The 23,823-nt window shown below is 45.8% G+C and overlaps 1 protein-coding gene across 1 annotated transcript in view; it reads left to right on the top strand.

Annotated features, from left to right (window-relative positions):
* ATP7B (ATPase copper transporting beta) overlaps window positions 1-23,823 on the top strand; it is a 68,109-nt gene that overhangs the window by 10,938 nt on the left and 33,348 nt on the right. The window contains exon 3 of the mRNA XM_057707696.1: window positions 21,523-22,711. Coding sequence (XP_057563679.1) covers window positions 21,523-22,711 — 1,189 coding nt within the window. The remainder of the gene's footprint in view (window positions 1-21,522; window positions 22,712-23,823) is intronic.

The following is a 23,823-nucleotide window of genomic DNA, read 5'->3' as shown; positions in this document are numbered from 1 at the left end:
CTTTCAGCCTTTCACCATGAGGTGGGATGTTAGCTGTGGGTTTTTCATGCTTTTTATGAGGTTGAGGGAGTTCCCTCCAATTCCTAGTTTGTTGAGTGCATTTATGTGAAAGGATTTTGGATTTGGTCAAATGCTTTCTCTGTGTCTGCTGAGATGACCGTATGTCTTTTGTTTTTATTCTGTTGGTATGATGTAGTATAATAATTGATTTTTTTGGATGTTAAGCCAAACGTGGATTCCTGGGACAAATCCTACTTGGTCATGGCATGTAGTCTTTTTTTATATGTTGCTGGATTTGGTTACCTACTATTTTGTAGAGGAATTTTGTTCCCATATTCATAAGAGATACTGGTTTTTAGTTTTCTTGTGGTGTCTTTTCTGGTTGTTGGTTTTTTTTTTTTTCTTTTAGCTTTTAAAATTTAGATATTACTAAATTTCTTTTTTCTTTTCCAGCTCTTTCTTGGAATATAATTGCTTTACACTCTTGTACCAGTTTTTGAGGTACACCAAAGTGAATCAGCTGTATTTATACACATATCCCCATATCCCCTCCCTCCCGCGACTCCCCCCCACCCTCCCTGTCCTGGCCATCTAAGGCATCACCCATCATCAAGTTGATCTCCTTTTGTTATATAGCAACTTCCCACTAGCTATCAATTTTATAGTTGGTAGTGGAAGTATATCTATGCTACTCTCTCACTTCGTCCCAGCTTCCCCTTAGCCCCCAACCCCAGCCCCGTGTCCTCTACATCTGTATCTCCACTCTTGCCCTGTCGCTGGGTTCATTAGTACCATTTTTTCAGATTTTTTGGTTTTGGTAGCAGGGTAATACTGGTCTCAGAATGAGTTGAGAAGTGCTCCATTCTTATAAATGTTTGATAGAATTCAGTGTTGAAGCCATCTGAGCTTGAGCTTTTGTTTGGGGGAAGTTTTCTATTATTGCTAGTTCAATGTCTTTACTTGTTACAGGTTGATTCAGAGTATCTGTTTCTTCTTGAGTCAGTTTTGGTAGTTTGTGTTTTTCTAGGAATTTGTCCATTTTATTTAAGGTATCTGATTTGTTGATATACAATTGTTCACTGCTCTTTCTCTATAATCCTTCTTATTTCGGTAAGATAAGTAATAATCACCTTTCATTTCTAATAATTTTAGTCTTCTTTCTTTTTTCTTGATCATTCTACCTAAGGTTTGTCGATTTTGTTGATCTTTTCAAAGAATCAGCTTTTGGTTTTGACAATTTCCTCTATTTTTCTATTGTCTGTTTTACTCTCTTCCCTCTAATCTTTGTTTTCTTTTGTGTACGTTGAAGTGTGTTCTCTAAAAGATATGTTGAAGTCCTGAACCCTGGAACCTGTGAATGTGATAGTCTGTGGAAATAGAGTCTTTGTAGATCTCAAGTTAGTTAAGATGAGGTCCTGCCGGATTATAGTAGGCTCCGAATCCCATCACTGATGTTGTTATAAGGACACCATGTGAAGACAGAAGAGAAAGCTGCGTGATTACAGAGGCAGGTTGGGTGATGCCCTCATAAACCAAGAGGTGCTGAGGGTTGCCAGCAGCCACCAAGAAGGAGGAGAGCCTGGAGCAGATTCTCTTTCAGAGTCCCCAGAAGGAAAACCTTTACTTCTAGCCTCTAGAACTGGCTAGAAGAGCGTGAATTTCTAATACTCAATTTATGGTATTTTGTTATGGTCCTAGGACACCGAGACCTTCCTTCAGCTTGCTTTAGGTTGAGTTTAGTCTTCTTTTTCCAGTGTCTTAGGCAGAAGTTTAGATTATTGATTTGAGACCCCTCTTCCTTAGTGGAGACATTCACAGGTATAAATTTTTCTTTAAGCACTGCCTTAACCTACATCCCATAAGTTTTGGTATGTTGTGTTTTCCTTTTCACTTCTCTCAAAGTATTTCCTAATCTCCTGTTGATTTCTTCTTGGACCCCTTACTTATTTAGGAGTGTGTTGTTGAATTTCCACATATTTGTAAGCGTCCCAAATTTCTTTCTCTTAACTGATTTCTGATTGCATTCTTGTCAGAGAACATTGCGTTGTTTCTGTTCTCTTAAACGAATTGAGGTTTCTTACATGGTCCAGCATGTGGCGTAGCCTAGAGAATGTTCCATGTGTACCTGGAAAGAATGTATACTATACTGTTGTTGGGGGGAGGGTTCTGTAGATGTTGATTAGGTTTATAGTGTTGTTCATGTTTTCTATTTTGTGATTCTGATCCCAATTCCAGTGCATGGGTTTTTTTCTTCCCCCACACCAAGCAATTCTCAGGCATCATGGGTGTCCTATAATTTAAGTTAATCCTGATGCTATCTATCTGGAGGTAGCATCAGATCCCACAGGTTAAGGGCTCAGTCCTGCAAGACTGGCCCTGTAGCCCTCCCGCTTCAGGCACCAGTCACAAGTCCAGGTTGTCACATGTGCTTCTGACCAGCTGGCTATAGATCGGAGGTTCCAATAACCCCCTCCTTGGGTTTAATTTGCTAAAGGGGCTCACAGACCTCAGAAACATTTACTTCCTAGATTACCAGTGTGTTATAAAAAGATACAACTCAGGAGCAGCAAGATGGAAGAGATGCATTTGGCAGATGACGTGGGAAGGGGCACAGAGCTTCTGCGCTCTCTCTGGTCATGCCACTCTCCCCAAAATCTCCACGTGCTCCCCAACCTGGAAACTCTAGAAAACCAGTCCTTCAGGGTTTTTATGGAGGCATGAATGATTAAATCATTGACTGTTGGTGATTGAACTCAATTTCCAGCCATCCCACCCTCCCCAGAGGCCTGGGTGGGAATGAGCGGTCTAACCCTGTAATCAGCTCCTTGGCTCCCCCAGCACCAGCCCCCATCCTCACATGATCTCGGGTCTTTCCAGGAGTCACGTCCATAGCCATAACAAAAGACACCTTTATCATTTCTCCTCACTTCGGAAATTCCAAGGGTTTTGGGAGCTCTGTGCAAGAAAGGGAACAAAGACCAAATATCTTTTTCTTATTATAAATGACAGTATCACATATTACCTGGTTGACTTTCTGCCTAGTGTTTGTCCATTACTGAAAGTGAATATTGAAGTATCCAGCTGTTGAATTGTCTTTCTTTCCATTTTTGTCAGTTTTTGGTACATATGTTTATGACTTTTATAACTTCCTGATGGATATAAAATGTACCTTTCTTTCTTTTTTTTTAAATTTATTTTGTTTTTAAATTTTTGGCTGCGTTGGGTCTTCATTGTGTACCTTTGTTTCTTTTTTTTTAAGTAAACAAATTATTTATTTATTTGCTGTGTTGGGTCTTTGTTGCTGTAGGTGGGCTTTCTCTAGTTGCAGAAAGCGGGGGCTACTCTTCATTGTGGTGTGACGGCTTCTCATTGTGGTGGCTTCTCTTGTGGAGCATGGGCTCTAGGTATGAGGGCTTCAGTAGTTGTGGCACGTGGGCTCAGTAGTTGTGGCACATGGGCTCTAGAGCATGGGCTCAGTAGGTGTGGCGCATGGGCTTAATTGCTCCGAGGTGTGTACCTTCATTTCTGATAACAAAAACTGTTCTTGTTTGATATTAGTGTCAGTGAAAAAAATTAATCAATAGTTGACCTAAGAAAGAAATGGAAACATTATTTGAGCTAACCTGAGGATACTAATCTGGGAGACAGACTCTCAGAAAGCTCTGAGGCTTGCTCTGCCCGTTAGAGGTCAAAGCACAATTGTGTAAGTTTTTGAGACAAAAGTTATATGTTGAGTCACAGAATATTGACAGTTTGAGGACCCCTCGGAAGATTAAGGAGGAAGGCTGTCTCTTAAGGAGTCAGGATGCCTCACAGGATTAAGAAGGAATGCTATCTTCTAAGGAGGTCCAGTTAACGCAGACACTTTAAAGGGGAGGGAGGAGGCCCACACGGGCAGAGAATAATTTTATGTTTAAACTTTTCTTGTCTTGCCATAAAATATGAGTCTTATTTTGTCATTAGCAGAATGACACCAGCTTTCTTGTGGTCACCTTACTGTGCTGCTAGGACCCCAGACCTCTAATTCATGCTGCGCGTGGAAGAAATGGGGAGGGGGTAAGGACAGACCCACTCTCTCTTTGAACGATTCTCTCAGGAGCCCTGACAAACAACTTTTCCTTATGTTTCATTGGCCAGAACTTTGCATCTGTTTTTTCAACATTTTAAAATTAGAAGATCTCTATTGTGTAAAACTCGGGCTACTTCCCTTCTCTTAGGAATTCTGGTGACCCCAGGCCATTTGACAGGAGCCAGGAGGAGCTGCCTCTTTTAGGTGGCGCATGAGCTCTTCATGTGGCCATAAACCTACCCAACCTGTCATGCTCACATAGATCAGTGCCTGATCTTGGTAGTGCTAAAAAAAACCGAGTAAATTTGAATTGGCTTTATTAGGCAGCATCCCACCTAGCATAGGAAGGTCTTCCAAGGAGCAGAGGTACAAAATGGAAGGCTCTTGGGACTTCTCTGGTGGTCCAGTGGTTAAGAGTTTGCATTTCCAATGCAAGGGGCACAGGTTTAATCCCTGGTTGGGGAATTGGTATCCCACATGCTATGTGGCATGGCCAAAAATAAATAAAGTAAATAAGTAAAAATAACCTATTTTTTTTTAAAAAAGGAAGGCTCTTATAGGTTAAAGGATGGGGCATGAAGGTATTAGCGCAAAAAAAAAAAGGATAGGGGTGAGTTATTTTGGGCTAGGACATCTTTTGGGGGGGAGGGGGAAGAGAATGGCAGGGATCTTTATCATGCAGATCATCTCACTAATGTTCATTAGGAAATTTCAGATCGACTGTTTTAAAGGTCATCTTTCTGGAAGGGATTGAAACTACAATTAAGTCTTGACTTGCTGTGGTGGGGGTCAAATGACTGCATTTGAGGCTTGTTATTTCTTTTTAACCATAGTATTTGAGCCTAGACTGCTGGCTTGGAGGGAGAAAGGAATGAGTGAGTGAAAGAGGAGAGAGCCAGCTTTGCACAGGGCACCTTCTGAACGCTGAGTATCTGTCTGAAAGTTTAGCAGTCCGTGTTTTTGGTACTCTGTCATTCATTCATTCAACAAATAGTTATTGAGAAGTTTTAAAATATAAGCACTGTTTTTGTGCTGGGAGTGCAGCAGTGAGTGAAGAAAATAGACAATTCCTGCACTTGTGAAGCTTATATCCTAACTGGAGAGGCAGTAAACAGATCAGTAAAATACATGTTAGTATATCAGGCAGTACTTGAGCACTCTGGAGAAAAATAAGTAGGAAAGAACCAGAGAAGTGAGAATGTTTGAAATTGTACCCAGGGTAATTGAGGAAGCCCCTGAAAAGGTGACATTTGAGCAGGAACATTAGGAGGAGAGGAAGTGAGTTATCTGGATATGCGGTGTTGGTGGGGGACATTGATAAGCCCGGGAGCAGTGGGGACACAGGCCCTGAGGCAGGAGTGAGCCTTCCTTTGTTCCAGGACCAGCAGCATCAGAATGGTCTTGGCAGAGGAGTGAGGGTGTGAGGACAGGCTGAAAGGTGGAGGGAGAGGGCCCCTCTCCACCAGTTCTTCTAAGTCATTGTGAGGATTTTAGGTTTTTCTCTAAGTGCATGGAAACCCCTTGGAGGGTTTTTAGGGGAACCTCATCGTCTGATTTCCCCTTTAAAGGATTCCTCTGGCTTTTGTTTTGAGAGTAGACTTCAGGAGGAAAGAGCAGAAGCCAGGTCACTGAGGAGGTTATTTTAATAATGCGGGTGAAGGAATTCCCTGGCGGTCCAGTGGTTAGGGCTTGGTGTTGTGGGAGATGGGGGGGTGGGGTGCACGGGGAGATGGCGGTGGGGGGCAGTGTGTGTTCCATCCTTGGTTGGGGAACTAAGATCCTGAAAGCCGCGTGGGGCGCAGCCAAAGGAAAAAAGAAAAAAGAATGCAGATGAGCCATGCTAGTGGCCTGGACCACGTTGTAGTGGGGGTGCTGAGAAGTGGTTGGATGCTGGGTGTATTTTGGAGACAGAACAGACGGGATTTGCAGGACATTTATATTGAGTTTGAAAGGAGATGATTCTCATCAAGGATGAATCCAAGATTTTTTTTCTTCCGGGCAAGTGGAAGGAAGGAGTTGCCATTTACTAAGATGGGGGAGTTTGGAAGAAGCAGGGATGGGGCATGTGGACGAAAAAAAAAAAGGCACAACGTGAGAGCTAGCCTCTTAGATTGCTCTGAGGAGGCGTTCCAAAGAGGCAAGAGAGGAGCCACGATGCATATGAGATTTTTGCTGGAAAAACACATGTAGTCATACATAAAAAGATCACAGCTAATCACAAAGAACAGACTTTTCAAGTTAATGATTTTAGTGCTTTTCTTTGTACGTAACGATGCAAGAATCTGGAGTCACTGAAGTTTTTCCTGAGATATACATCTTAACTGTCTCGGGGCCAGTATTTCCAAAGCATGGACTGTTTCCTGTTTTCCTCCCTCCTGAGTTCATTGTCCTGGGCGACTGCGGTGGCTGATGGCCTGATCCTTGTAGAGCTGGAATGGCAGGCGACATCTTTTTTCTTTACAGACATCATGTCGGGAGCTCAGTTTTAGACAAGTTAACATTTGAGATGCATATTAAGTATCCAGCAGGCGGTGTTAGTTAAGCTTTTGGGTTCGTAAGGGTGGAGTTTGGGAGTTACTGGCTATAGGTGGTATTTCTACGGGACTGAATGAGATCACCAAGGAGTAGAGTCTCGGAAGGGATCCAGGGGCTGAGCGGGGAGCCACTCCAGCCCACAGAGGTTTAGAGACCAGTCTCTCGTGAAGGACTCCAGGGAGGAGCTGCCAGGGGGTAGGAGGAAAACCAGGAGCTGTGGGTACCTGGAGGCTGACCTTGGGGGCAGGGACCGCTCACTCACAATGAGAGGGGACGCTCTCATCAGGGGGGTGGTTGAGATGTCTGCGGGTTCTTTGCTGATCCTTTGTTTCAGGGAGCAGGGTCATCATTGGAGCAGGGTCATCACTGGAGCTGGAGGATGGAGGTGGGGGTAGAGTTCTGAGGAGGCGGGAGGGGTGTGGGACCCCGTCCTGGAAGGTGAGGGGTGGGAGGACCAGGGAGGTGGAGCTGGACTGCCCGTGGCACTGAGGCTTCTCCAGGTCAGTGGTCGTGAATGAACATGGCCAGCCAGCCTGCGCGTGTTGTATCTCATCCTTGTTCAGCTCCGAGGAGACAGACCTGGAGGACGTGGGAACTTAGAGGTGAACAGTGTTGGCCCCAGGTAAGCAAGGCAGCCGAGGAAGGTGAAGGGACACGTGATTAACTGTGGAGTTGAAAGGTTGGCTTTGCCTCTTTGATAAAATCTCAGTGTTTTTCTTTTTGGCCCCGTCCAGTCTCTTCATGATGCAGAACTGCTGTGATTGTTTTCACTCCGGGCCGTTCAGCCATGTGCAGTTTTGCTGAAGAGCACTCCCCCTGGTGAGCTTGCCTAGGTGGTGCTCTGTTGTTTTTATTTCATCTCCTGCTCCTAAGCTAGCATAAAAGTCACACCCCGCTGTTTCAGTCTCAGAATGGCCAGTCCCTGGGGGTGCAAGGAGTAGACCCCGCAGCCCACCAGTCCTTCCCCTGGCAAGGCCCCCTTTACCCCCAGCATCTCATGTCAGCGTGGTTTCTTTCTACTTCAACACTGTCCACTACTGGTCTTCTCTCCTAACTTGCTAATAAACTCCCGAGGGCAGAAAGTGTCTCCGTGTCTTCCTTTGCACGAGGCACTTAAATATCTGGCTCTCAGGCACTGACTCATCTTCACGTGCTCCCATTTGGCCTCTGGGGTGTATGGGAACCTTCCAGACCACTGCTTCCCAGCGTGCAGCTTAGTGTCAGGTTCTGTCCTCCTGTCCCGTCACGGGATCCCGGCTCCTCTGCCGGCCTTGGGAGGACTGGCCCAGGGTTCTTTCTGAGAAGCCTCCCCCTGGGTGGAGCAGGTAATCTTGGTGAGTACTGCAGTATTTGAGTCAGATGCACCTCCTCCAGGCAGGGTTCTTTGTCCCAGAGGTTCATGGAAACATGAGCCACCCATCTGCCTCTGGGCCCAGGCTTCTCGGGTTATAGCCACGATTGTTTAGGACACCGAAGGGATTTTTCTTTTTATACAGAAAGGATCCACAGAGACTGGGGAGGTGGGTAGGAGAGAAACAAGATGCATTTTATTTTGGAAAGGTGCTGAAAAAATTTAGTACAAGTGGGAGGCAAAATATTTTAGTGCAAGGAGACCCTTGAAGACTGGTAGTTCTAGAAGGAGTATGCGAGCCACTGATGAAGTTTGCCTTTGCATCGTGATGAGGGGGACAAAAAACAGCAAGTTATTCCAGGTACAGAGCACGTTCTGATCTGTCTGTAGTCCAGCTCAGTATTTATTTAATATCTGATATTTGTTCATCATCTCATTACATCTGTGGGCAGATAAGGCATAAGGGCCTTGTCTTCCATGAGCTTACACGTTTCCTGGTGCTGCCAAGCACAGACTTAGCTGAGTGCAGCCTCAGCGGAGGGAGAAGACTGGCTCCCCAGTAATACCTGCCAGGTCTGTGGTGTTGGCTTTAGGGATACTGGAATTCAGATAAGGGAGGTGACTCCCCTGAGAGGCAGGCCTGAAAGAGGATTAGATGGGGAGGGAGCGGGAACCCAGGGGTCAGGTGTGCGGGAAGGGGACGGCGCCAGACAGGAGTTTGGACTTGATTCTCTCGGCTGGGAGCCCGGCTCACGTCCTGGCTGTTTCGCAGGTCCCTTAGGTTCCATGGAACCAGGCTGAATCCACCATTTCCGTCCCCCAGAATTGCCCCCCACCCAGTTCTCCTCCTCTCAGCCAGACTGGAAGTGGCATGGTCACCCTCAGGTCCTCTCTTGTGTCACCTGCTGTGATCTCTTGATCGCCGAGCCCTGAGGGCCTCCTCTGCTATTAATCCCACTCAGGTATTCATTTTCTCTGCCCCTGTAACTCTATAATCCCCCCCCCCCCCCCCCGAGTTCTCATGCCTGCCCAAACTATTTCTAAATCACAGATGTAATCATGTAAGTCGTCTGCTTCAAAACCGGTGGTTCTGCCCGATGCACAGGATAAAGTCTAACCTTCCTACCCTTTACAGCCTAACCTGGCCCCACCTCCTTTTCCTGGCTGTGTCCTGGGTCTGAGTGACCATTTAGGAGAAGTAAAATTATTTTACAGTAAAGTACTCAAATTTTCCACAGTTTATGGTGCTAACAGGATAGACTCTTCAAAAGCACTTGGGACATATGAGGCCAACATAGTTTCCTTATTAACTATTCATAGCTAGAGCACAGAAGCAGATAACGTCCCATATCACCAAGGAAGAGTTGAACCATGAGTAGTAACTCATATTTGAATAGATAACAGAACGATAAATGACCTTTGGGGAGGATTCCCACCCAAAATGGTAAAAAGAAAATTTTTTTAAATCTGGTGCTCAAAGAGATGGAAACCCACTTACGATGTGTAATAACGGAACGGTGACGTGGTTGGCAGGCACGTGTAGCTCTGACAGTGCCTGTCTGGAAGCATGAAAACTGTAGGGAAGGAAGCAGGATTTGAGCCATCACAGGTACACCAGGCTCATCCTCGCCGACCCCTGCACAGGTTTGGGGCCTGACATCCTTGCCATCAAACGCGCCTTTCCTTTTTGGGTCACCGATTTGAATGGCATTTCTTGAAAATGGAGGAGGATTCCTTTTTGAGCACATGGACGTTAAGCCAACCCAGAGACAGTCGAGAGCTGGCTGCCCTGAGCGTGTTTCAGAAGTGGAAGCAAACAAGTAGTTAAATCTCCACGGACTAAATGAGAGGCAGAGAAGAATTAGGAAGAGTCTTGAAGGACTGACCCGTGGGGCATGGACCTGCGGTGAGCTCACCTTCCCTCAGAGAGAACAGGTCTCTTGGTCAGGAGTTCTTGGGGGCAGGGATGGCAGTTTTAAAGGGGGAGGAGGGGGTGATTGTAGGAACCCATAAAGAGGCAGAGTCCTCAGTGACCTTGAGCGGAAGGGGATGTGTTTCTAAATGCCCTCTTCTGGTGCACACCCCTGTGACCCCCTCTTCCCCCGCAAGGGCACATTCAGCTGGGGGAATAAGCCAGGGCATGGAGTGACTGTTTCACCAACCGGCTCAACTCCGTCCTCAGTGTGGACACCCCGCACGTACTTGCAGCAGAAGGTGTTGCCAGGATTAGTGGCTGGCGGAGCTGTTCCTCCCCTGGGGGCTGAGGTCGCCTCCTTCCTGTTTCTCTGAGTGGGTGGGGGTGGGTGGGGGTGGGAAGGGAGGCAGGGCTGCCTGGATTACCCCACTGTCATGTGTCTCCTTCTCTTCTTAATCCTGTGGAACCGTGGGTCGCCTGAGACGCCTGAATTGTGTCTTAGTTCCCAGCTGTTCTGCCACATATAAAATACAGATGAGCCTTGTGACCCAGTGAGTTTCTGTAGTCAGCTCCTACTGAAGTCAAGCCTTTGGTCCAAGGGAGAACAAAGCTGCAGGAGACATGGAACTCTCTTACACCTTCTTGAAAATGCAAGTCATGTTGCCTGGGAAATACTTTTCTTCCCTAGCGATCTGTACCCCACCAGCGCTGGAGCTATGGAAGAGGCCACTGAAGTTATTCCAAGAAAGCGCACGAAGTTTGGTAATAAAAGGAAATGCCATTTCCCCTCTGCCTCCAGGCTGGGCTCCTGGAAGTGCACAGGGCCAAAAGGAAACTGCTCAGCGTGGGGAGATGATTCTGTGCTGGGCTCCTGTACACACTGGCTGGGTGTCCTAGCAGCGCTGGGCGTGCGTGGGGCCGTGTGCAAAGATCCCCAGTGCCGGAGATGGCAATGTGATGAGTGAGAGGATGCCAATTGGTTTATTAGGAGTAGATAAACAAGAGCAAATATATATACAGCGGTGTGCAGCCTCCCCGAGTTCCTGGAGGCTTGCTTGGCAGCCTCTCCTTGACTGGCTTTGGGGCAGAGGGGAACCTGCCCAACTCGGAACAGCAGGTGCCTCCCCTCTGCCAGTTAGGAGGAAGCTTTGCGAGCATCCAGAAATAACCAGATAGCCCGGCGAAGCTGAACTGCTGTTGCGTGAGGTGAAGGTGTGACTGTGGACGCTGTTATGGAGAGAGCTGGGGGCCAGACTGAGCTGTCCTCCCTGGCGACTCCAGATGACCCACAGGTGACCCTGCTGTCTTACCGCAAGCGGCGGTCCTTCAGGAGGAGCCCTAGGGCCAGGGGCTCCCCCAGGCCAGTGATTTCGGAGGAGGAATGCTCTCCTCCGTCAGGGAAGGGAGAATTTTCGCAGAAGGTTTTGAATGGAACACAGGAGATCAGTTCCAAGCAGGTGAGTGCCAAGGCAGAAGGGCTGAAAAGCCAGGAGGGGCTGTTTATAAAAGCTCCAGGTTATAGATGGAGGTTTCCTGAGGGTCTCATGTCAGAGGGGCCCGGGGAGCAGCTCTGGGCTAGGGAGTGAGATTAAGTCCACGATGGATAAATCTTGGGTTTTGTTGCTTCTTATTTTCAGGATATTTTGTAAGCTTCTGTGGTTCACAAGTTTCCCAAAACGCAAATCAGACAAAAATGGATCTCTTCCTTCTTTTTACTTTTTAACCTGTGTACCTTATTTTGTTAATCTTCACATTTCAGCTGAATATACATTTTTAAAATATTGCTGCCAAATGAACCTGCTCTTCTTAAGCAAACAAAAGGTTTGTGAACGCAAACGTCAGGTCGTGTTCAAAAGCAGGACCGTGTAATGAACACTTTGTAAAGATGGCGCTTTAGTAGCATTTCCGGGCAGGACTGGTGGTCTCTGTGGGGTCCTTTTCATTGACACGAGTAGGTGGGAAAAAAAATACTACTTAGATATAAAGGGAAGTTTTCATAAGTCCTTTGCTCCTTTAAGAGTTATTTTTGTTTCTTCTGGTGTTGTTTAAAAAGTCTTTAAAGGAAATTTTGTGAGTAGAAATATTTGAAATGTACTATGCAAGAGGTGTGTACGCTGAGGGAGATTTAGGAACGTCCATTTATGCAGCACACAGTCAACTTTTTAAGAGAACAAAATATTAATTTTTTTTTTTGTAAAGTGCTTAAGAGCATTTCTTTAAAGTGTTCAAACTACTACTGGACAAAATTCAGCCTAGGTCTGAGGTATTTGAGTGTGAAACATTTTAATGGTTTTTAGTGGCCACTTCCAACCTCGTGTGACTAGGAAAGCAACCTGAACCTGACTGGGGAGCCTTTCAGAAAGGAGGGCCAGGCAGGAGGCCAGGGTAGAGGCCGGGCTGGTGGCCAGGGTAGGGGCTGCAGCCTCCAGAGTCAGGTGCAGATCTGCGCCCTGCCCTTGCCAGGCTGTGGGTCCTGGCAGGTGAGCCTTGGACTCTTCCAGCTCCAGATTCCTGGAATCAGAAGTCCTTTCTCTCCTGGTTGTGAAAGCACCTCGTCAAGTACTATATAAACGCACAGTGGTATCGTCTCTGCCAAAATGACCTTCAGTGGGACTCCCAGCTGGGAGATGTGTTTGGTGCTCTCCGAACCTCTGGTACAACTATGTCAGCCGGTTAATCTGTCTGAGCACAGTTGCAACTTTTTTTTCCTGAAGCTCTGATTATAAAAGTAACACCCACTTATTATACAAAACAAATTTAACGAGGCAAGGGAAATACAGAAAAATATAAAGAAAATGAAAACAGCCACATGCTTTTTTGCCATTTTGCCACTACGCATGTGAATATGTTTACGTGTGTTTGTGTATGTGTGCATAGTATATAATGTATTTTTTACTTAATAATTTGTGGATATAACACACACACACACGTATGTATACATTATATAATTTAAATGAATGATCCCCAAATGGGGGAAATTCATAGTAGCTGGTTTATGATAAAAACCAAACTAAATGTCAGGTACAATTGAGTATTTGTTCACTGATAACAGTGTATTGACTCAAAGTTTGTTGTAAATCAAACTCTGGATCTACTTGAGAGCTAACTTATTTAGCACTTGGTACCTGAAAGGGACGTGTCACCTCATTTAATCATCCTCCTCCTTTAACAGACAGAGAGCTGACATCAAGAGGTTAGGTAATCTGCCTGAAGGATTTAATCCCAGGTCTGTCTGAGGACAGGCCCCTGGCTTTCCCGCTGGGACAGGGAAGTCCTTAACATCCCGGGTGAGACAGGGTTTGAAAATAGCTGAGTATTGGAGAGCGCTAACATATAGTGAACAAAAAGTGTTTGGGTGGTGCATGGTACACAAAAGATGCAGGAAGCTGCCCTGAAGAAAACATTTCAAAATTGTGTTTGTGGTTAGTGGATCTGTGTACTTTTTGCATTTCTTGTAAAATGTAGAGTACATTCTGTACAATTTAGAATGAAAACACGATGTTGAGCAAGCTGTCACTTTCTTCTGTGTGTCGGACCAAGGGGGGAAATGTCTTTTTTAAAGGCATAACGGGTCAAAACACAGTCTGGAGAGGCCATGCCTCCCTCCCCCATATGTTAGAGTCTCCCGTTCGCTGGTGTGAGCAGGTTCTGTGGGTCGGGCCAAGCCTGGTGAGGTTCCCAGACAGTTCCCCCACCCCCACCCCGCCAGGAGCGCGCTCACCAAAGAGGAGAAGGCGGGGGCCTCAGCGCCCTGGCCTGGCTGCTCTGGCCCTGCGTCCACAGGCCTCCCCAGGGGTCTTGTTTCCCCTCAGGCCCAGGACAGTGGCCTGGAAGGAAACAGGCTCCTGCTTCTCAGAACCGCTTTGGGGAGTTGCGGGAAGTAGACGTTCTGGCTCTCGTTCCAGTTGGAGGGTGTAGGGAACTCCGCTCTCCACTCAGAGCTGCCAGCCCAGGCCTCCTTATCCACGGCCTTCCTGATGGCCGTCGCCAAGCTTGGCCGCTGTGTTACTTGTCTTTCTCTTCCATATCGAGCAGTGTATCAGTCTGCGCTAAGTAAGCTGTTGAGTGAGTGAAGGAATACATGAACCGGAAGTGGATTTCTGTGGCAGGAGGGAGGACGGATGCTGGAAACACTGAACTGATTGACGACTGTGATGAGAGTGTTGGGTTGTGGGCTTCACTATTTTAGAAAGCAACGTACAGGATTCTGTGCCAGGCGAGGGGTGGTCAGGCTGCGTTTTATTTTTGCCTAGATGAAACCAAGACGACCCAGCTGGCACACGCATACCCCTGCTAAATAAAGAGAAAACATAGATGAAGTGGGTGATCTAGTCACTTAAAGATGTCACTAGCAAATTGTCATGGAATCATCATCAGCAGTACTACAGTATTATTCACTTTTCTAGAGAACTTGTATTTCTTTATTTTCCTCTAAAATTAGTATCTGCTGGATATAAATATCAGTAACAAAGTATAGAAGTGTGGATTTCTTCCTCTTTAGAAAAATAGGATATAGTGTGTATTCTTACACAGTTCTGCAACTTTTCCCCCTTTAATCTCTCAAGGATGTCTTTCCATGTCATTACATGTAAATTCATCTTTTTTAAAAAACCACTACATAAAATTCTATTGGATGGATACTTTACGTAAGCTGTTCTTTATAGAAGAATATTTAGATGGTTTCCACCTTTCCACTACTGCGTGTATCAATGGACTTCCTCATGTCACCGTATATCTATATGATGGAATACCCAGAAGTGGAATTACTGCGACAGAGGCAGTGGGTATTTAATATTTTGACAGATATTACTTCATTGCTCTCAAAAAGGTTGTGTAAATTTATTTTTCTACCAACAATGGTTGAGAATTATTCTTCCCTACACTCTTTCTTTCTGTATCATTAAACTTTAAAATTTTTGCCAGCTTGTTGGGTGAAAAGTGACAGCTTATTTACATTTGTATTTTGCTATTATTATTTTCCTTTCTCATTCTCTTTTCCCCAGTTTTATTAAGACATAATTGATGTATGCCACTGTGTATAAGTTTAAGGTATACAGTATAATGACTTGACCTACATATATTGTGAAGTGATCACCACAGTAAATTTAGTGACATCCGTAATCTCATATAAATTTTTTTTTAAAAGGGAAAAATATGTTTTGTTTTTTTTTTGTGATGAGAACTTAGGATTTACCCTAACAACTTTCTTTTTAAAAGTTAATTTTATTTATTTATTTATTGATTATTTTGGCTGTGTTGGGTCTTTGTTGCTGTGCGCGGGCTTTCTCCAGTTGCAGTATGCGGGGTTCTCATTACGGTGGCTTCTTTTGTTGCTGAGCGCGGGCAGGCTTCAGTAGTTGTGGCACACGGGCACAGTAGTTGTGGCTCACAGGCTCTAGAGCTCAGGCTCAGTAGTTGTGGCACATGGGCTTAGTTGCGCCAAGGCATGTGGGATCTTCCCAGACCAGAGATCGAACCTGTGTCCCCTGCATTGGCTGGCGGATTCTTAACTACTGTGCCACCAGGGAGGTCCCACAACTTTCGTATATACCATACAGCAGTGTTAACTATAGCCATCATGTTGTGCATTACATCCCTAGTGTTTATTTATCTTATAACTGGAAGTTTGTACCTTTTGATCGCTTTCATCCAATTACCCCTCCCCCACCCCCTGCCTCTGGTAACCAAATCTGATCTCTTTTTCTGAATTTTTGTTGTTGTTTTAATTTCCACATATAAGTGAGGTCATACAGTATTTGTCTTTCTCTGTCTGATTTAGCATAATGCCCTCAAGGTCCATCCATGTTGTCACAAATGGTGGGAGGGGTGTCTCCTTTTTTTATGGCTAAATAATATTCCATTATGTATATATGCCGGGAGCCGTTCGGGGATTGCCTAAAGGCTCAGGCAAGGCCGAGCACTCTGGGAATGGCCTGCAAGGCAGGAATTCCGATGAAGGCATCTTCGGTTCGGGAGAGCTGCAAAGCAGGCATCCTGGAAGTACCGGAGTTCTCCGAGATTTAGTTTCACTATGAGTTTCCTCTGTTTACTTCTCTTTCTAGGAATGATGAGCTCTCTGGGTGAAGGGGCGCCTACGCCGCCTTCAAGAATGGTGGCTACCCCCCGCTTTCTTGGTGTTGTGGAAATTCTATGGGCCGCAAACAAATCACATGTAGACCCTTAGGGGGCCCGGGTAATGGAGGAATGTTTAAACTTATTATCCCCACCCTTGGGCCATGCTGGCAATTCGGCCGTAATGGGCCATGCATTGTGATCAGGAATGCTGCCTCACCCAATCCAATGATCCCAAACCTCTGCCCCCTCGGCCTCACAAGAGCTGGCAGGATGCACATTCTAAACACCATAGTTTTTAGTATAGGATAAAAGAATAGGAACTTAGGGACTCCGGTGAAGTGAGGGTCAGTCAAACCAAAACTGCATATAAAATGTCCCATACACCCTTTCCTTATAAGAACGGAATAGCTCACTAATTAAGCTTAACCTGCTAACAATGTGTCTGTCACTTCAAGCCTGTGGCGCCTGAGAGGCCTGCCCTTACAGATTGTTATCCTGTGTTCTCCTCCCCCTTGTAACCACTGGAGGGTTAAAACAAGAATGGTAATGTTAAGCATGGAAAAAAAAAATTGTTCGATTGTTTATGGACAAGAACGTGACGAACTGATGAGAACTGATGATTACATAGAAGACTCGTCACCTGACTAAGGACAGGCCCCCGGCGGAGTCATTGGGACATTTGGGGGAGGGATATGGGGCCCCTAATGGAAAAATCCACATAACAAGATGTAAGATATATAAGACCGGAGCAAAAATTAAAGTTACTCTCTCTCTCACTCTCTCTCTCCACTTCTCTGCAACTTCACTGCCTCCTGTCTCTTTTTTTTCTCGCCGACTCTACCCCTCCCAAGGGACTCCCTGGATCCTGCCTGGGCTGGACCCCGGCATATATATACCACATTTTCTATATCCATTCATCTATTGATGGATATCTAGGTTGTTTCTACGTCTTTGCTATCGTAAATATTGCTGCTGTGAACATGGGGGTGCATATATCTCATCAACATAGTGTTTTCATTTCCTTTAAATAAATACCCAGGAGTGGAATTGCTGGACTGTATGGTAGTTCTATTTCCAGTTTTTTGAGGAACCTCCATACTGTTTTCCATTGTAGCTGTAACAATTTACATTCCCACCAACAGTGTACAAGGGTTCCCTTTTCTCTACATCCTCACTAGCATTTGTTATCTCTTGCCTTTTTGATGATGCCCATTCTAACAGGTATGAAGTCATATCTCATTGTGGTTTTGATTTGTGTTTCTCTAATGATTGGTGATGTTTATCACCTTCACGTGCATCTGTTGGCTATTTGTATGTCTTTGGAAAAATCTGTTCAGTTCCTCTTACTATTTTTAATTGGGTTAATTTTGCTTGCTACTGAGTTGTATGAATTCTTTATGTATTTTGAATGGTGCTGGGAAACTGAGTATTCATTGGGTATTTTAACCCCTTATCAGGGATGCGGTTTGCAAATATTTTCTTCCATTCTGTAAGTTGTCTTTTAATTTTGTGAATTGTTTCTTTTGCTGTGCAGAAGCTTTTTTAGTTTGACGTAGTTCCACTTGTTTATTTTTTATTTTGTTGCTTGTGCTTTCCATATCATATCCAAAAAATCATTGCTAAGACCCATGTCAAGGAGCGTTTTTCCGTATATTTTCTTCTAGGAGTTTTATGGTTTCTGGTATTACACTTAAGTCTTCAATCCATTGGTGTTAATTTCTGTGAGTGGTGTAAGATAGGGTCCTAATTTCATTCTTTCATTCTAGATGTGAATACCCAGTTTTCCAGCACCATTTATTGAAGAGACTGCCTTTTCTCTGTTAAGTATTCTTAGCTCCCTTATCAAATATTAGTTGACCATATATTCTTATTTTTTTTGAAAATGTTTAGCAACCACTTACATTTCTTTTTCTGAGGATTATTTTAAGTAGCAAGTTCCTATCTTGCATTTGTAGATTAGCATAAATTATAAACACTAAGTTTATACCCAAGTCTTTCAAAGGAATATTTGTTTCCTTACAGCTGGTCATACCTATAATTCTAGGTAGAAACCACTGTGTTCATTAGCCATTATAGTATACATTTTTGTGTGATAAAATACTAATAGCCTTATTTCATCAAATCTGATGATACTGTATGCAGTTTATCAAAAATAATAATAACCAACAAGAATAATCCCAATTTCATTGACTTCGGTCACATAATATAAATATCTGAATTAACATTGTGACCTTTTTTTCTAACCAGTCATAATATTGCATACGTCTAATGCAGGTCTTCTGTATCATTCTGGGAAGTGACTAGGGAATTAGGACCTTATGGTTCTCACTCAGACTATTCCATTCAAATGTAAAAAAATATTCCCAGATAATGACAGTTGCTTGATATGATGGGCCTGCTATTTAAAATTTCTTTGTTTGGGAGAGGCTTGAAATACAGAGTTTATCAGAGAAGATTCTGAAGCTAAAAAAAATGCCGCTGATTGATAAACATCTGATGGGATAATTGTTACAGTAGATGTAAGTTAAAAGCAATGGAATTCTCTGGAACACTTGATAGTGAAGTTGTGTAGGGTGAGATCCAAATGGGGTTTCCGAGGTACTATTGGAAAGTGCTTCTTGGAGAGGTCTTAGAGTTTGTGAATTTCTGAATTTTACCTTATTGTACATGTTGTCTGTATATATCGAAGTTTGTTAATTTTATTTGTTGTTAATTTTCTCTGTTGTTAATATTCTCTTTTTTTCTCCGTGGCAAATAATGGATATAGTGCATTCAGTTTCTCAGCAAGGCTTAGTATTTTTCCCCATTGTGATCAAGAGAAAGAAAAAGGCAGTAAATGGTCATTTGTGTGGAATTTCCCAGAAAGTGCACAGTCAACACCAGGGCTGGGGGTGGCCCTGAGGCCAGAGGTCAGGTTGGAGCCCACATAGCCCAGGCACCCGGTCCGTCCTCTTCAGTGTTTGAACTAGTGCCTGAGTTTTGGTTTGTTTTTGTCAGTAGATAAAATGTAAATAATTCTCATTGGAAGTTCTTTCTGGACCTTTGTGAAACAGTGTTAAAGAACAGTTTGAAGGGGTTGAGGTGAGGGTGGGAGAATATGTACATGACTTTTAATGATTAGTTCTTATCAGTAAGATGGTGGAAAATAAATTCCTTGCCTACTTCCCTGGACCGCTGTTGAAGATCAAATGAGGCCATGTTTGTCTTCATAGTCATTCATTTTCAAACATTTATGACGTTAGCCTTTTAAGTCCTCTTAGCTTTCAGGTCTCCCTGCAGAATTGGAATGGGTGTTATTGTTACCTCCTTTACACCTAAGAAAACTGAGGCTTGGATTTGCTCAGACAAGGCTGAAACTCCTACCTAAGACTGTCAGACATCCCTTCAAGACGTTCACAGTAAATAGGAAGGGCAGATATTTAAACACATAGATGTGAAAATGTTCCTTAGAAGATAAAGCCATGTAGAAATAGGTGATCTGTTCATCACTGCTGTCACCTTTATCACAATGATAATACTATCATTGCTTATGTTAGAGTGGTTTAACAAAACATTTTCTTCCTTGCCTTAGAGAAACTGAAAACCACATTTGTTTTCTGATATAAGAGTAGTACTTGTTTATTTTTCTCATTCAAATTTTAAAAATTGGAAAATATATACAGATAGTGAAAAATCAGAATGTCATAACTCAGCCGTAGATAACCTCAATTTTATGTATTAATAGCTAAGTATGTACCTGTCTAAATCTGTGTACATACAGGTTTAACATGGGGACATTGATTCTTCCTGTGTGGGGATTTTTAGATACTGACACTCATTTGCCTGGGGTGGTTTGGGTGGGATCTTTTCTTGTGCCAGTCTCTTCTGACCCTCCTTCCCCTGTGAATCTCTGATGCCCAGAGAATTCTCAGATAAGAACAGAGCAGATACTAAGGGCGGCAGGCTGGGCTCAGACCCAGGCTGCCCAGTGATCTCAGCCACACCCTCACCTCCATACTATGCTCACTCACCTGGATATAGCCTGTTGTTACCTGACAGATGGTGGGGAGGAAGACATTTTCATCTGCCCTTCTAGGTTCTTCTGGCTGGTCTAAGAATGAAATTGACAGGAGATCGATTAACAGGAGAAAGTCAAACAAAAGTTTAATAACATGAACACGTGGGAGAGACCAAGGAAAAGTAACTCACCAAAATGGCCAAAGCCCTCACCTTAAATGCCATCCTCAACCAAAGACAGAAGAGGATGTTGAGGGTGGGGAGAGTCAGTTAGGGGAAGTTACCAAGAAAAGCACAGTAAACAAGGGTGATCGTGGTACACATTTAAGTCATTTCCTTCTCCATGGATACATCGCGTTTCTAGAGATTTGGTCAGCCTCCTCTTCCAGGGACAGAGAGGGAGATGCCCTTACAAATATAAGTGTTTCCTACAAAAAGATGGCTCCTACTTGGTTTTCAGAGCCCTTGCAGTGTCTGCTGTTTACCAGAAAATAACGAGCTTAAAACAATACGGCAAAGAGATATATTTTAGGGCAGCAAATGCTGCTTCCCTACAGTTGGATGTGGCTATTTTTCTGTTTTTTCTGTTTTGCTTTTCAGCATTGTAGTCTCTTCCTGTAGTTAACATGGCTAAAAAAAAAGTAACTTCAAAATTTCTTTTAAAAAAGTAGAAAGCCTGCTGGACTTTGAGCTGGATTTAAATCCCAGCTCTGTTGTTTAAATGACCTTGGATAAACTTCTAAGTCTGTTTCAGCAGTAAAATGGTGGTAAGAATATCTACTTACAGAATTATCTTGAGTATTAGGGATATAAAATGCCATCCTCATAAAGTAGCACTGAGAATCATTAACTGTTTGCTACTATTGGGTCTGTGTACATGAGAAAAACTCAGGACCTTTCTGTGTTTTGAATTTCATGAAAGTTCAGGTGCATAGGGTTATATGGGGTGGAGGTTACATACTGGAAAAGTTGTAGGCACGTGTAACATTTTTGCCAGAGACTCAGGGGAAGCAGCACTAGCAGTGCCTCGTTCAGCCCAACGTCCTGTGCTTCCAGCTTTCCCCCTCCCGCCCCCCTTGGTCCCCTGGCACCACTGTGCTCCTCTTCTGGGGCTCAAGGAGTGTCCTTCCAGACCCTCTTCCACAGGCACTGTGGTCTGGCCCCATGGGCTGGCAGGTCTGCATTTGGAACATGTGCCCTACGGTTGTTAAATCTAATCCCTGCTGAGAGAATGAGACGGACACCCCTAGAAAGAGAGGCAGAATTGGGGTGTGGCCTATTCTGTGTATTTGCATGCCAGCAGGACCTCCAAAGTTTGAGCTGAAAGGACCAAGTCCAGCGGGGAGATTTCAGGTGTCAGCTGGAGTCGGGGAGGGCTCCCGGGACCCGTGCCCTTCTGTTGCCTTTCCTATGATAAGTGATGTCTTTGTAGCTTTCTTCCCCTCCTTTGATGTTCTCGTACTCTTAGGATGTTTGGACACCCGTGGTATCGTTTTCCATTTCCTCAGTGCCAGACAAGCTGGGAGATTTTAGAAAGTGTTTAGATTTAAGGATAAAAACTCTTCTCTCTCTTCCTTTTAGACCCTGTCTAAGCTTTCCTGGCCTGCCCCAGCCTGGGAGCCAGCCATGAAGCAGAGATTTGCCTTTGACAACAATGGCTACGAGGACGGCCTGGACGGCGTGCGCCCCTCTCCCACGGCCACTGGCACCATCAGCATCGTGGGCATGACCTGCCAGTCGTGTGTGAAGTCCATCGAGGGCAGGGTCTCCAGTCTGAAAGGCGTCGTGAGCGTTAAGGTTTCCCTGGAGCAGGGCAGCGCCACTGTGAGGTACGTGCCGTCGGTCCTGAGCCTGCCTCAGGTTTGCCGTCAGGTTGAGGACATGGGCTTCCAGGCCAGCGTGGCGGAGGGAAAGGCTGCCTCCTGGCCGTCCAGGTTCTCACCCCCACTGGAGGCCGTGGTCAAGCTTCGGGTGGAGGGCATGACCTGCCAGTCGTGTGTCAGCTCCATCGAAGGCGAGATCGGGAAGCTGCAGGGCGTCGTGAGGGTCCGCGTCTCACTCAGCAACCAGGAGGCGGTCATCACTTACCAGCCGTACCTTATCCAACCCCAAGACCTCAAGGACCACGTAAACGACATGGGGTTTGAAGCCATCATCAAGAACAAGGTGGCCCCCGTGAGCCTGGGGCCTATTGACATCCGGCGGCTCCAAAGCATCCACCCAAAGGTCCCGCCAGCTTCCATGAACCAGAATGGCAATAACTCGGAGACCTCGGGGGGCCAGGGGCTCCCCCTGCACCTGAGAGTGGAGGGAATGCACTGTAAGTCTTGTGTCCTAAACATCGAAGAAAATATTGGCCAGCTCCCAGGGGTTCAGAGTATTCAAGTGTCCCTGGAGAACAGGACTGCCCAAGTCCACTACGACCCTTCTCGCATCTCCCCAGGGGCCCTGCAGAGGGCCATCGAGGCTCTGCCGCCCGGGAACTTTAAAGTCTCTCTTCCGGATCGAGCAGAAGGGAGTGGGACAGACAGCAGGAGCCCCCCGGCGCCCGGCGCGCTCTGTACCATGGTGCTGGCCATCACCGGCATGACCTGCACATCCTGCACCCAGTCCATCGAGGGCCTGGTCTCCCAGAGGGAGGGGGTGCATCGGATCTCGGTCTCTTTGGCCGAAGGGACTGGGACAGTTCTCTATGATCCATCTCTAACTCACCCAGAAGAACTCCGAGCGGCAGTGGAGGACATGGGATTCGAGGCCTCCGTCCTGGCTGGTACGTGGTTGATGCGTGTGCGTGTGAGGGCATCCTGGGGGCGTCCCTTTCTCTCTTGTCTTACGATGTGGTCCCTGCACGGTTGGATAGGTGAGCCGCACTGCCTGCCTCCCACATGGACCAAGGTGACAGAATTCTGCAACTGACCCTCCTAGGCTACTTGTCAGGATCAGGGAGCTGGAATTTCCAGATGTTTCGATTTTGCCTCTCGTGTAGCTGGGACGAAATGCTAAGTTCCCTGGGTTTGGGACTTCTTTTCTGAAGAAAACACTGATTGTGTGTTCTTTTTAAAAAGAGTATTGTGGGGACACCTGGCCCTTCTCTCTCCAAAGGAACCGTCATCATTTGCTCTGAGATTTCTCTGCTAAACAAAACAGAATAATAAAGGTAGCAGGACCCGTGTCTCCCCACCTGGATCCCATTCTGTTGAAAGTGGGAAGAAAGGAAAGGTGCTGGTGGTTTCCCTCCCGCCTCCCATGGCTGTGTGCGTTGGGGGTGATAGGCTTCAGCGTGCGGTGCCCACACGCCTAGACACGACGTCCCCAGGCGGTTCTCAGGGTGTGGCTGTCCCCACGCCCCTCCATTGACCCTGCAGCCACTCACTCGCCCGTTTTTCCTTCTGTTTCCTTCACTCGCGAGCCCTGCAAGTTATCTGAGCTCCTGTTGTGTCCCTGCCCCTCACCAGGCCTGTGTGAGCTGCAGGCTGCTGAGCCATGAGGCCCGGGCCCTCCTGAGAGCTTCTGTGGTGACGAGAAAGGGGAAGCCATGCGGAGCAGCAGGTGTGAGCCTGGGGATGGGGGGCCACCTGGGAAGGGCTCCTCTTGGGGGGGGGGGTTGGGAGTGAGCCATGGGAGATGGCAGCAAGCTGGGCCCCCTGCCCTGCCCCTCATGGCTGACTCCCACTCACCTCCCCCCGCAGAAGAGCCCTCCTAGGCCCCTGGGGGGGGCTCAGATGCCTACACACACACACACACACACACACACACACACACACACACACACACACACACACACACACACACACACACACACACACACACACACACACACACACCCCCCCCCCCCCCCCCACTGAAGGGGAACCGGTGAGTCATGTGGAGTGACTGGGCCCC

The sequence above is a fragment of the Hippopotamus amphibius genome, chromosome 14 (assembly GCF_030028045.1).
Source record: "Hippopotamus amphibius kiboko isolate mHipAmp2 chromosome 14, mHipAmp2.hap2, whole genome shotgun sequence".
Lineage (NCBI taxonomy): Eukaryota > Metazoa > Chordata > Mammalia > Artiodactyla > Hippopotamidae > Hippopotamus > Hippopotamus amphibius.
The sequence above is the reverse complement of the archived record's forward strand: the minus strand, read 5'-3'. Positions and strand labels throughout refer to the sequence as shown.